Below are 13,179 nucleotides of genomic sequence, written 5' to 3' on the forward strand. Positions count from 1 at the left end.
AAGTGTTTTTCATTGATTTTGTAATACTTTACCTGTAGATGACTGGGCATTAACATCAGCACAATGAACAAGGAGCAGTTTTACAATGTCCACATAACCTCCACTGGCTGCTGCCATGAGTGGAGTTATATCTCCTTTATTCCCTCTGTCTTCAACATTTGCATGCATGGCGAGCAGCACCTGTACAAATCAAACATGTTAGCCTTATTTCTTTCCTGCTATTCTTAAAGCTTTAGCTATTTCTAAATGATTCAAAAGAATCAGAAGTTTAACTAAAAAAACCACACACTTCTAAGACATCAGCTCTGTGCTGGTCATATGCAGAATAGTCTTTGTCTGCTCAGATATCAGGTTACCATTTATTTAACTACCTTACTTATAAGCTCATTCAATCCCCAAGGACACTGGACAAAATGAAACAAAACAAAAACAATGTAAAAATAACATCATGATCAAAATCTCCAACTAGATATCCTCAATCAGCAGGGGCTCAAGACTGAATGAAATATTACAGATTTTAACTTATTTTCAGATTGTAAGTACTTCTGGAGGAGGAGTATTCCACCAAGTGGAAGAGCCTATCCTCTCATCCATGCCCCATGTATCTCACAAGGAGGATAGCTCTGAATAAGTTTTCTCTAAATTCAGAGTGGACTGGCAGGCTCAATTCTAGCAGTCATTGTCCAATATATCTAAGAACTGCACTTGTATATAGCTTTAAAAGTAACCACTAGCTCTTTGTATTGGATTCAAAATCCTACTGGCAATCAATGCAGCAATTTTAATATAGATATTATTCTGCACTTCTGTGGCTGTCCCTCCAGCAACCTAGTTACATTTGCATCAAAAACTCTAAAAAAAACATGTTGCAAACTACTCACTTGTGCCAATTCATAATATCCAGCTGAACAAGCCAAGCAAAGTAAACTCTCTCCTTCTTCTGTATGTTCATTTACACTTCTTCCTTCATCAAGCAATTTCCGAACCGCATTTACATCCCCATCTGAACAAGCTTCTGCCAAACTGCGACTAGAAGATATATTTTAAATAAAATTGTAATAAAATTAGCCACTGTTAATCTTAATTTAAGAACAGCCGATACGTTTAAGAAACTGGTTAATGAAACACTTTTTAAAAAGGCTTAGTAACCTAGCAACTATTAGCTCAGACAATGTTTTCCCATCCAAAATAGAATTGTGCCTCATTTCATACTATTCCAGAAAAAAAACCCGAAGTGTTTAAATGGGGAAGAAAAGGAACTTGCCTGTTACTTAGACTATCCAAACAATCATATAGTGGGAGATTTATATTTCTACACAACATAATTCAGAATGTTCTAGTCCAGGGGTGTCAAACTCGCAACTCGCAATGGGGGAAGCGTGGTTTCGGCATGACGCATCCGGCCCGTGGGTTGGCAGTTTGACACCCCTGTTCTAGTCCAAAGTATTTGAACAAGAAGCTTTATTTCTGGCCCATTCTGTTAAGTTCATGAAAGTAATTTACTGTTTTTCCACTCTCCTCCTCTCAGGGGAAGATAACATCTTGCAATGGAAGGATAGTGCAAATGCACATAAGACAATTTAAAAAACAAATGTTACCGGTAAGCAGATTAAATAAAGGGTGTTGTTTATTAAATCCAAATTTTAAATTTACATGGTTTTCTTAAAATATTTTATAAAAACGTATAGAATATAAGAAATATACAGTTCTAAAGTACTTGCTAATTCCATTTTATTATGCTTCCTAAAACGGAGAGAACTTGACAGATTTGCTAACTGATCTCTTTCTAAAAGTGCAAAGTCAATTATGAAGAATTTGAGCTGTGAGAGCTGAAGTAGGTAAGGAAGAAGGGTTTTCTCAACCCACCCCTCCTCGCAGTTGTTGTTGTTGTGGGGAAAATAGAAGAAGATGGGTTGGATATGTTCGCAGATTTAATAAGATTACTTATTGTAATCAATGTTAATGTAATTCCAAAATCAAAGGAAATGATTATTCCATTTTAATCCGATTGGTCAGACCCCATTCCATGCACTTTATTCAATTCTTGCACAATTAAGACAAATTGCAACAGGTTCAGAGGAAGGCAATAAATCAGCGGACTAGAAACCAAGTCCTATGAGGAGAAACAGAAAGCATCTCGAATGTATAACTGTTTAAAAAAGGCTGAGAGAAATATTTTTGTTTGCCTTTTATAATAATCTCAAAATGATGTCATATGTTAATTAACGCCATCACTTCAAGTTGCAAGATATGGTTTAGTGGATTTGAATTATTGAAAGACATATTTCAATTAAATGTTAAAAAAGTTTTCTAACAGTAAGAGAAGGTCAGGAGCATAACCACAATTTCCTAAATGTGCTCAACCAGAAGCTAAATAACCACCTGCTATAACCTCACTTTTAGATAAATCTCTCAAATTACTGAAATTCTCATGTTTGAATGAAAGAAAGTTATAAGATTATAACTGCTTAATATAGTTAAACAAAGTCAGCAGATATTTAATCAGTGTATAGTCAGTAATAGTGAAAAAATATAGTAACTACATTGATTTCTTTTCCTAGGATCTAGGTGGAATTATCTTCAAAATACAAAATAGTGATGACTGTCCTCTTGCATAATTGTACTATCTACTATATAATTTCAAGAGCTTTCTAATAACAAGTGTTCCTGTCACATCGTTGCAAAAAGAAAAATAAAATTAAATGTTGTACGTTTATTTTAAAATTTATGTCAAAAACACATAAGCATTCAAAAAGCCCCAAAACAGTATATAGAAAAAAATAACAACTGAAGAGTTGGGATGAAATAAATTAGGTAAGTAAAAATGACGTCTTTTTTCATAATTGCCACTGTGGCAGTGTGAGAACCTGCAACTGTAATTATGAGATAAGGATAAGAGTTCTGGAATAAATATTCTGCATAGGCTGAAACCATAAACATAACCCAGACTCCTATGTCAGTTTATAATTCTAGTTATTCTTCTGAAATTCAAATCTAGATATCTGCATTCTAAGTTGCTGAACTCAAAACCAAAAGTTACAAGATATTCTAAACTTTGAGCTATTATATACTTTTCCATGCTGAACACATAAACAAACAAACATACTTGTCCACTTGTCCTGCATTGTGATTGTTCTCTGCTCTCATCCGGGTCAGTGCAGCAGCAGCTTCATCCAATGCACAGCTGACAGAAGAAGTCAATCTTCGGAGCACCTCAGGATCTGCGAAGGCTTTACCATCGGCAGTGGACAATTTACCAATCCCTTCAGCGCATGTGTGTTCATCAATCAGATTAGTACGAAAGCCACACAAAAAATGCAGAGACACTATTTTAGACTTCAACCACATGCATTATTAGTTAGCAACAGTAGCAAACATGCCAAAGAACTAAATGTTCAATTGTTTAAATATATTGTTTAAAATAAAAACACACCAAAGCTGGCTAAAACAACCTTCACTGCACATAATTCTAGTTGCTACATTTATAAAAAAACCTAATCCTGAAAAGTAAAATAAAGAAGAAAAAGGGCTCAGTGTCGTGGAATGCAAGACTTCAATTTTTTTTTTAACTACAGATTTCCCAAATTTTCAGATAGTACGAAGACTGGTGTAGATTCAAATTAAGTTGTTTGCACCTACATAAATTAATCAATTTCCTAGAAGTTTAAGATGATAAGAACTATTTTAGATCACTATGAGCTGGATGCAGAATTAGCTATACTTGCAGGGAATGGTAGAAATTAATGTGATTTTATGTAGAAACTAATTATTAATTTGGGATCCAATTTTTTTGCAGGACTACTACATATTAGCTATTTTCCTTTACCCTTTTCCCCTCTTAATTGCTACATTTATTTCATTCATACATGTACCACTGTAAAAAGTTTTCCATTGTAGTGAAATATAGATTGTATACCTTTCTAATGCAAATTTTATTTATTTTATAATTAAAAATAACAGCTTCTTTAAGATTTATTTAAAAATTAAATGTTTTTAATTTTCCCTTGGTCCCAGTAGGTCATCTCAAAATAAAAGGAACTTTTCGAGAAAGATACTACCATAGGAAAAGAATTCACTATGTAATCACTGGACCACTGAGATACCTTAACTAGAATCTATCTCTAACAAAGTCTATGGTAAGGAATGCATGCAAATGACTCATGAAATAAAATGGTTGGAGCCAAAGTTAGTATCCTTTTTATTTCACACCTCATTCAGCCAATTTGCAAGCAATGGCAACCTAAGCTGAATCCACTACCCCATATTTCTTTCTACTCCATATTGCTAGCGTGCTATCAGGTTGGCTATCAAATCTGGAAGTAATTCCAATGTATATACATAACACCAAATTGAGAAGTCTGAATTATTGTTGTCTCTTTTTCTAAGTTTACAGAATGTGCTAATCTTTAAAAATCAATTTTAAATGTCGTCTATAATTGTTAAGAGTACTAGGGAGCTATATATAACCCATGTTGACCATCCCTTCTCTCAGTCCTGGAAATATATCCAACCAAAAGAAAAAAAAGGAAATATTATTGTTGTTGTTAGTTGCGAAGTTGTGTCCGACCCATCGCGACCCCATGGACAACGTTCCTCCAGGCCTTCCTGTCCTCTACCATCTTCTGGAGTCCATTTAGGCTCACGTCTACTGCTTCAGTGACTCCATCCAGCCACCTCATTCTCTGTCGTCCCTTTCTTCTCTTGCCCTCAATCTTTCTCAGCATTAGGCTCTTCTCCAGTGAGTCCTTTCTTCTCATTAGGTGGCCAAAGTATTTGAGTTTCAAAATATTATTAATACACCAGAATTATTGTAATATATCAATAAGGTAGCATGAATCTGACGGAGCTTCCACCCCTTCCTCCTCAAGTTTTTTTTATAATTAACTCAAAATGTTAAACATACCTAATACTCCTTTTTCCTCCTCACAACCCTGTGAGATGGGTTTGGTTGAGAATGTGACTGTCTACAAGTCACCTCCTGTCTTTCCTGCCTAAGGTGAGACTAGAATTCACAATTTCCTGGTTTTTAGCCTGGTGCCTTAACACTAAGCCTCTTACCCAAAAAACCCATCTTTACTAATCCTTACTCGTCAGACTTCCATTGTATTCCTTTTATTTGGGGGTGGCGTTGTCTTAACTAAGAGTGTAACATATGTTACTGTAGTTTTATTTATTAAACCTTTATCTCACATTACTTTATAAGTAACTCAAGGCAGCAAACATATACCTAAACTACTTCCTGTTTTCTCCACGGCGACCCTGTGAGGTGGGTCGGGCTGAGACAGAGTAAGTGACTGGCTCAAGTTCACCCAACCAGCTTTCTTGCTTAAGGCAGATCTACAACTCACATTTTTCTGGTTTCTACACCAGCACCTTAACCAGTACACCAAACTGGCTTTTAATCTTTGTATACTGCTCAGTCAGAGCAATACAGAGCTGTGAGATGGGCAGCTCTATAAAACACATGTTTGTATGTATATAAAATCCTATTCTCTCTCACTGACTTAACACCTGATATATGCCCCCATTATTGGTAGTAGAAAGAAGTATTTTCCCAAAAGAATGCAATTTTTATAAATTATAGCAATATATCTTCTTTTCTCCATCCCTTCAGCCTAGATTGGTACTGGACTAAGGACCTAAGTGGTCAAGCTTTGTTTAAATTAAACTGATACTATATCATTTAATAAACTGTTTGTTAAATTAGTACAACAATGCTTTTCTAAAAATGTATATTTTTCCAAATAACGCTGCCATAATTTGCTATAATTTTAAAGGGAATAGTTATGTTCATCGCTTTTCAGGCATGCAAAAACTAGCATGCAGAGAGAGTTCAGAGACTTCAACCATTTCTTTGAGTACAAAGATAATGTATGCATTTAGGGGGCAAAACTCTATAAATAATTTGAATTTAACATTTTGAAGGTATTTAAACTGTTTGATGTGCTTTTAAACATATATATTATTTCAACAGTTCTTAAAATTTTAAATATTTTTGTTATTTCATTTAGATTTCAGCTTTTCATCTCTAAGCTACTCAAAACAATTAACAGTTAAACATGCATATCTAAAATATTTAAATACAGAAACATGAACTAAACAATCCATTAATTCTTCATCAGAGAAATTTTTGGAATTTGGAATCTTTGAAAAACTACAACAGGTGACATGATTTTCAAGAGGAAGGCTTATCAAAAACACAAGAGCATTTTACAAAGTGGCAAACTGACAAGGATTAAACAGAACATGTAGTACCTAAACAAGGCAATAGTGGAGTTTCAACCCAAATCACAACTCTATTTTTTTTAAATCATCTGAAACCAGCCCCCCCTCCCCATTTATTTCCCCTTCTCTTACAAGCAACTCTCATGAACAAAAAATGAACTATCTTAACCACTTCTCTTTCAGGTTCACATTCCTATTGTTTGCCAAAATCCACCTGTCCCTCGTGCTTATTGTGACTCACATTTACCACCTTATTTCCTTATCAGCCCCCCTCCCAATCCCTCTATGCATTTCCTTACTGCCATCATCCAGGTTGGCTTTTAATAGGCAGAGGCAGTAAAAACTTCCCTACGCACATCAGAACACTTCAAAGGTACTGACCAGATTTCTTAAAACCATTAAGTGTTAAAATGGATCTTAAAGCTTCTCTTTTCCAACTCCTTGCTTTGTGGCTCTAGCATCCTACTAGTACAAGATCTAGTACAATATTTTGGACAAATGTTTACTTAACACCTGTTGGAAGGTTTCTAGGGAAGGGGAACAGACCAGTTAAAAAGGCAGCCTCTAAAAGTTAAACTACCCTTAATCAACTTTCCTGTAGTTTTAACTGCTCTTGATTTGCAGTACCTTCACCATCTCAGCAAAGCTCCTCTTCCTACAAATATTTTAAGGGCCATGTGGGACACAGACTGCAGATTCAAAAAGATTCAAGTATCAGCAGGACATTACAATGGATCAGGATACATAGCTTTAACCACAATAACCCAAAGGTGCCTTTTCACAAGGCAACTGGACTTTCTTGTTTTTTCTTTGAAGGCATTTCGCTTCTCATTCAACAAGTTTCTTCAGCTCTGAGCTGAAGAAGCTTCTTGGATGAGAAGTGAAACATCTTCAAAGAAAAAAACAACAAGAAAGTCCAGTTGCCTCCTGAAAAAGCACCTTTGGGATAACTATGACCCAGAAAACTGAGAATCTCCACAGACATTTAACCACAATACTGCACACAGGCACCCCAAAGCCAATATTCATTATATAATATCTAAAATGCAACCAGGAAGCTCAGTTAATTTAAATTTACTGGTACCAGATTTAGATATTTTGAAAAATATCTTTAACAAGCAGGTATGCATGAGAAGGTTTAACCATTCTTACAGCCCCAAGCCTTTTAGAATCGTAAAAATAAAAACTACCAGTTATTTATTTAGTTATATTTATATAACTAAAATGACACTCCACTTTTTTTTAATCCGATTTATATCCTGCCCTTCTCCGAAGACTCAGGGCGGCTTACAATCTAAAGCACAAATCAATGTGCTTAGCAATAGCCTTCATTCTATGTATATGCCTGCTTATTAGGGCTTTCGCGCCCTGCCCCCCAAGCGGCATTATTACAAAGTCAGCTTATTGCCCCCAACAATCTGGGTCCTCATTTTACCTACCTCGGAAGGATGGAAGGCTGAGTCAACCTTGAGCCTGGTGGGACTCCAACCTGCACTAACTGCAGGCAGCTGGTGTTACTTAAGGAGGCATTAGCCCACTGCTCCACCAAGGCGCTTGCAGATGCTTCTTTAAAAAAGTCACATGTTGCAATAGTTGGTCCATTCAACAAGCAGATTATGGCATTCTAATCAAGTGAAACTTCCAGTGGGTGTGTATGACATTCTTGATATTATTGAACTACAATTCTCACCAGTTCCTATTAGTATGGTTAAATCTGAATAATTTTGGGAGGGGAAGTTCAACAGCATAGTAGAACGACAAGTTCCTCAATTCTTCACTAGTTTCCAGATACTTTTTAAAGGCAACTCATGTAAATAGCACTTCAATAGTACACTTTTGATATAATTAAAACATGACAACCACAAATGAAAATGAATACTCTATACCAGAGGTCCCCAATTCCCAGTCCATGGACTGGCACCAGGCTGCAGCATGCCAGCAACCGGGCCACGCAAACAAGCGAAGGCCCATCCGCGAGATGCAGGCAACATGCGAAACCCCACCCCCTCTGGTCTGCAGAAAAACCTCTCTCCACAGAACTGGTCCCTGGTGCCCAAAAGGTTGGGGGTGCAGCTCTATACGAATAGTAAACATATTAAGAATAGATGTACTGTACAGGTAGTACTCTCTTAATGACAACTGAAGTTGGAATTTCTATCGCTAATGAATGCTGTCATAAATGTGAGGTCATGAGACCCCACCACTTACTGACATTTCTGATGGTTCCCTGTTACCTACATTAAGCAAGGAACTCACATAATCGCAACTTCTGACTTGATGACTATGTTCATATTCTGTTATATTTTCTGAAATAGAATTGTCAGACTTGTCACTAAGTGGTGGCACCACACTTTATGGCAGCATAAATAAAATGGAATAAAGAATAAGAGTTGGAAAGGGATCTTGGAGGTCTTCTGATCCAACCCTTTTCTCAAGCAGGAGAGTCTATACCAGAGGTAGGCAACCTTGGCTCTTTTATGACTCGTGGACTTCAACTCCTAGAATTCCTGAGCCAGCCTACCCCTGCTCTATACCATTTCAGAAAAATGGTTGTCCAATCGTTTCTTTTAAAATCTCCAATGAATAGAATAGAGCTGGAAGGGACCTTGGAGGTCTTCTAGTCTAGCCCCCTGCTCAAGCAGGAGAACCTATATACCATTTCAGACAAGTGACTGTCCAGTCTCTTCTTAAAAACCTCCTGTGAAACCACCCACGATTTCTGGAGGCAAGCTGTTCCACTGGTTAATTGTCCTCATTGTTAGGAATTTTCTCCTTAATTCCAGGTTGCTTCTCTCTTTGGTCAGTTTCCAACCATTGTTCCAACCAATGATGGAGAAGGAACCTTCCAATTCCTCCCTTGCAATAGGAACAAATCCAGTATCCCCATTTTTCATTATATATATCTTTATGGGTGAAGCTGAACAACTGTTTCCTTATGTTATTTCTGTCTTTTAATCCTTCCCCTATTTTCCCACTTGATGTTTCCATACTTCAAACTTCAACAAGTTTGTCCACTTTGCTAACCAATACTAGTATCAAAAATCATCACTTTTTTCCTGCTACAAATCTGAGTCACAGTTTTTGTAGCCAGCACTTCCAAACACAACAAAAACATCAGCAAACAGTAGGATAGTAGCGTTTACTGTGGTTGTATCTGGCAGCCAGGCTGCTAACTTAACAGCTTACAACTAACCTAACGAAATATTATGATTATCTGTCTCTTAATTTTGCTAAGTAGATAAGGTCGTAAAACCTACATTTTAAAGGGTTTGGGAAATATTAACAAATCAATACAATTAGTTCTCGACTTATGACCATAAGGGACCTGCCTATTAAGATGTAAACATTGATTTGTGCTTAGATTGTAAGCCGCCCTGAGTCTTCGGAGAAGGGCGGGATATAAATGGGATTAAAAAAAAACTGTGGTGTTCATTAAGTGAACCATTTCATTCAACAACCCCAAAATCAACTGTGTTTGCTATCTGACTGTATGGATTGTTAAGTGAATGTCCCAGCGCAGGGTGCCTTGGGGAGGAGCGGACAGGGTGCTGCAATGTGGCATGAATGCAGGGAGGCTGGGAAAGAAGTTGCAGTCTGCCCTAGAATGGGAAGCCCCAGCTCAGCCTTACACTGGGATGGGAAGGCAGGAAGCAGGCAGGCCAGAGGGATGGAGAAGCCATTAAAGCTGCCCTGATCCGAGCCTTTCCCCACGCACGGCAACTGAACTGTCCTGCCAGTGGCTTCCTTCCTACTGGTAGGTTTCACTATTGTGGCAGTGCTTGCCCCAGCCTTTACCCATCCCTCCCCCACTGCCGGGTTGGGTTCAGCTCTCCCCCCCCCTACACCATTCAGAGCCCCATCCTATCGGTCAGCAGTTACCAGGGACTTTGGTTAGTGAGGAAGCTCCCTCTCTGCTGGGGAAGGGCTTTAAAGAGAGGGAAGGCTTCCTTCAAGTGTATGTCAACTCTTATTAGGAGGCAGAGTGTTTTCCTTTCTCCTTCTCGCTACGTTGGAGACATGTGCTTGACTCCCTCTTCCCCCTTTTCAAAGCACTGGAAGGAGAAGAGGAAGGCTTCTTTTTGGGGGGACACACAAACACGCCTCAAACACTGCAAGGAGGTGGAGTTCACCTTCCTCCTTCTCACCATACTTGAGACATGTCTGTACATTCCCCAAATGAACCTTTCTTGTCTCTTTCCGCTGCTTTATAGTTTTACGGACTTAAGCGATAGAAAGGTATTTTTCTAATGAAATCTTAGAAAGGTTCCCAGTACTTTTTAGAATTTAATAGGAGAACGGTATAAGGAGAGGTAATGAGCTTCCTTTCACTAGATATTTTCAACCAGATGCCAAACAGCCACCTGTCAATAATGTTTCCTTGCATTGTGAAAAGAATTTTATTGAATTCCCATAAATGTCTCTTCCAACTTTATGGTCTTAGAATTTCCCACTATTTGAATCTGTATCTTAATGGAGATAACCACGTCTTCTTTTTAGGAAAATCTTTTGTAAAAAGTTACGTTTGTTCCTACTTCTTGCATTCCTTAAAAACACTTGCTAAAAAAAAATAGCTTATTTCAATTCAACAGAAATTCAAATTCCGTTCTTAGCTTTAATTTCAAGTTGTTAAAAGTGCCAAGTATTATGATGGTTATTTCCTCAGGTTAAAACAATTAGTTCATCCTAAAAAAATACTGCCATTTTTTTAAAAAAAAATTACCTGCTGCTTCCAATAAAGCTTCTAATCTTGCTTGTGTTTCTGGATCCACTGTCCGTAGGTCTGCTCCTTCAGCAGCACTTGACAAAAATATCTCAGATGTTGTTTTAAGCACTGGGTTATCCAGATCTTCTTGGTCCAAAATAAACGATTCGACCTATTTGAGGAAAAATATAAAAGTTTATTCTAACACACAATAAAACTGGGAGATATGTTACCAGAATATACTATCATCTCTCATAAGTATTTTATTTTTCCAGACCAAATATTACGGAAGCATAGATAGAATACAGGTGATCCTCGACTTATGATCACAACTGAACTCAAAATTTATGTTGCTGAGATAGTTGTTAACTGATTCATTACAGCTATTAAGTTAGTAACATGGTTGTTAAGTGAATCGCTGCAGTTGTTGTGTTAGTAAGATGGTTGTTAAGTGAACCTGGCTGCTCCCTTGACTTTGTGTGTCCGAAGGTTGCAAAAGGTGATCACATAACCCTAGGGCAGGGGTCGGCAACCTCGGCTCTTTTATGACTCGTGGACTTCAACTCCCAGAATTCCTGAGCCAGCATAGCTGGCTCAGGAATTCTGGGAGTTGAAGTCCATGAGTCATAAAAGAGCCGAGGTTGCCTACCCCTGCCCTAGGGTACTGTAACCGTCATAAATATGAGTCATTTGCCAAGTGGCTGAATTTTGATCATGTGACCATGGGGCCATAAAGAGTGAAAAACGGTCATAAGTCACTTTTCCCAGTTTGTTGTAATATTGAACAGTCACTAAATGAACCGGGCTACCTGTAGTACTGCCTTAAGTATTCATGGCACACCACAATTTTTTAAAAAGTACAGATAAATGTAGGATTTCTGTTCTTCCTGAATTAGCCAACTCTGGTTCGCTATAAAACAATGGCAACTTTTTTAGACAGAGTGTGCCTAGAATATTAAAAAGTTAAAATGTTAACAATGGTCAACATATTGTTGCTGCTGAGGGCCAATCAGCCCAGAAAATCCAATAGCACTGCTTTTGTAAGGCAAGACCCACATGAGGACCCAGATTGTTGGGGGCAATTAAGCTGACTTTGTAATAATGCCGCTTGGGGTGTGTGTGAAAGCCCTAATAAGCAGGCATATACATAGAATGAAGGCTACTGCTAAGCTTGTAAGCCGCCCTGAGTCTTCGGAGAAGGGCGGGATATAAATGGAATTTTAAAAAAAAAATTTTTATGTATTTTGCCGATAATGTTCTTCTAATGCATATGAAATGTTTGAATGGCTTGTCTAAAACACATTTTGATGGACCTGATGCATTATTTATTACATAGGAGACCTGACAGAAACAGTATTTACTCCTGATCCTCCAAAATTATGAATAACATCAGCAGTATTACCCTTTGACCTGCTAGGAGGAAAATAATGTATCTAAACTGTACTTGGTCTTCTAAAGTGAAAAATTTGAAAGTGACTTTTAAAGCGAAAAATTGGTACATGGAGAACTAGTCTTTTGTTAGAAAAACTGAAGACTTCAGATAAAATATGCAATTCTACTGCTATTTTTGGACTTAAAAACAATTCCTAAATTCATTAGCATGTCTAAAAGTTTTCTATTTCTATATAAGTCACCTGGGAATATTTTTATTTTACAAATATAAATATAAATCCTTATCCCACCGAACTTCCATGTTGCCTATCAATACACCAACTCTTTAAAGGGAGTTAACGTACGACCACCTGTACATAAAACTACTGGGGCACTTCAGCTCCCTCTACCTGCCCACCTCCCACCCATCCATTTTGGCTTCCTGCCGCCCTTCAGCATCTTCTTGCTCTCGTTGCTGACCAGGGATGCCCAGCCTGACTGCTGGACCAGACTGGGCTGGGCTTTGGCTGAGGAACAAAAAAGCAGTCCCTTTGCACAGAGCTTCTGGCCAGGGCTAAGCTTTGGGTTCAAAAAAAAAAACAAAACCTTGCTCAGCCCACCTTTGCTCTTTGCAAAGGGAATGCTTTCAGCTTTGTTTTGGGAACCTGAAGCTCCTTGCAAAGAAGCTGCTTTTTTTCTCAGTCAAAAGCCAAGCCCAGCCCAGCACACGTGGACAGCAGCAGCAGAAAGAAGACGCCAAAGGTCAACTGAGGATGCCTGGGGGCTTAGAGTGTGCAGAGTTGCAAGGGCAATTGAGGCTGGGTCTGGGTTAGGGCTGCCTGTCAGAACTGCAAGGTAGGGTGCAGGGAACAAAGGAGCAG

The 13,179-nt window shown here is 38.0% G+C and overlaps 1 protein-coding gene across 7 annotated transcripts in view; it reads right to left on the reverse strand.

Moving 5' to 3' along the window:
- The window catches only part of LOC310637781 (ankyrin repeat and KH domain-containing protein 1-like), a 112,884-nt gene that overhangs the window by 85,202 nt on the left and 14,503 nt on the right, over positions 1–13,179 (reverse strand). For all 7 annotated transcript variants that reach the window (XM_083358324.1, XM_083358323.1, XM_083358320.1 and 4 more), the window contains exons 2-5: positions 10,946–11,099; positions 3,107–3,263; positions 882–1,029; positions 33–180 (exon numbers count right to left, since the gene is read on the reverse strand). In XM_083358324.1, coding sequence (XP_083214450.1) covers positions 33–180; positions 882–1,029; positions 3,107–3,263; positions 10,946–11,099 — 607 coding nt within the window. The remainder of the gene's footprint in view (positions 1–32; positions 181–881; positions 1,030–3,106; positions 3,264–10,945; positions 11,100–13,179) is intronic.

The sequence above is a fragment of the Vipera ursinii genome (assembly GCF_947247035.1).
Source record: "Vipera ursinii genome assembly, chromosome: 3".
Taxonomy (NCBI): domain Eukaryota; kingdom Metazoa; phylum Chordata; class Lepidosauria; order Squamata; family Viperidae; genus Vipera; species Vipera ursinii.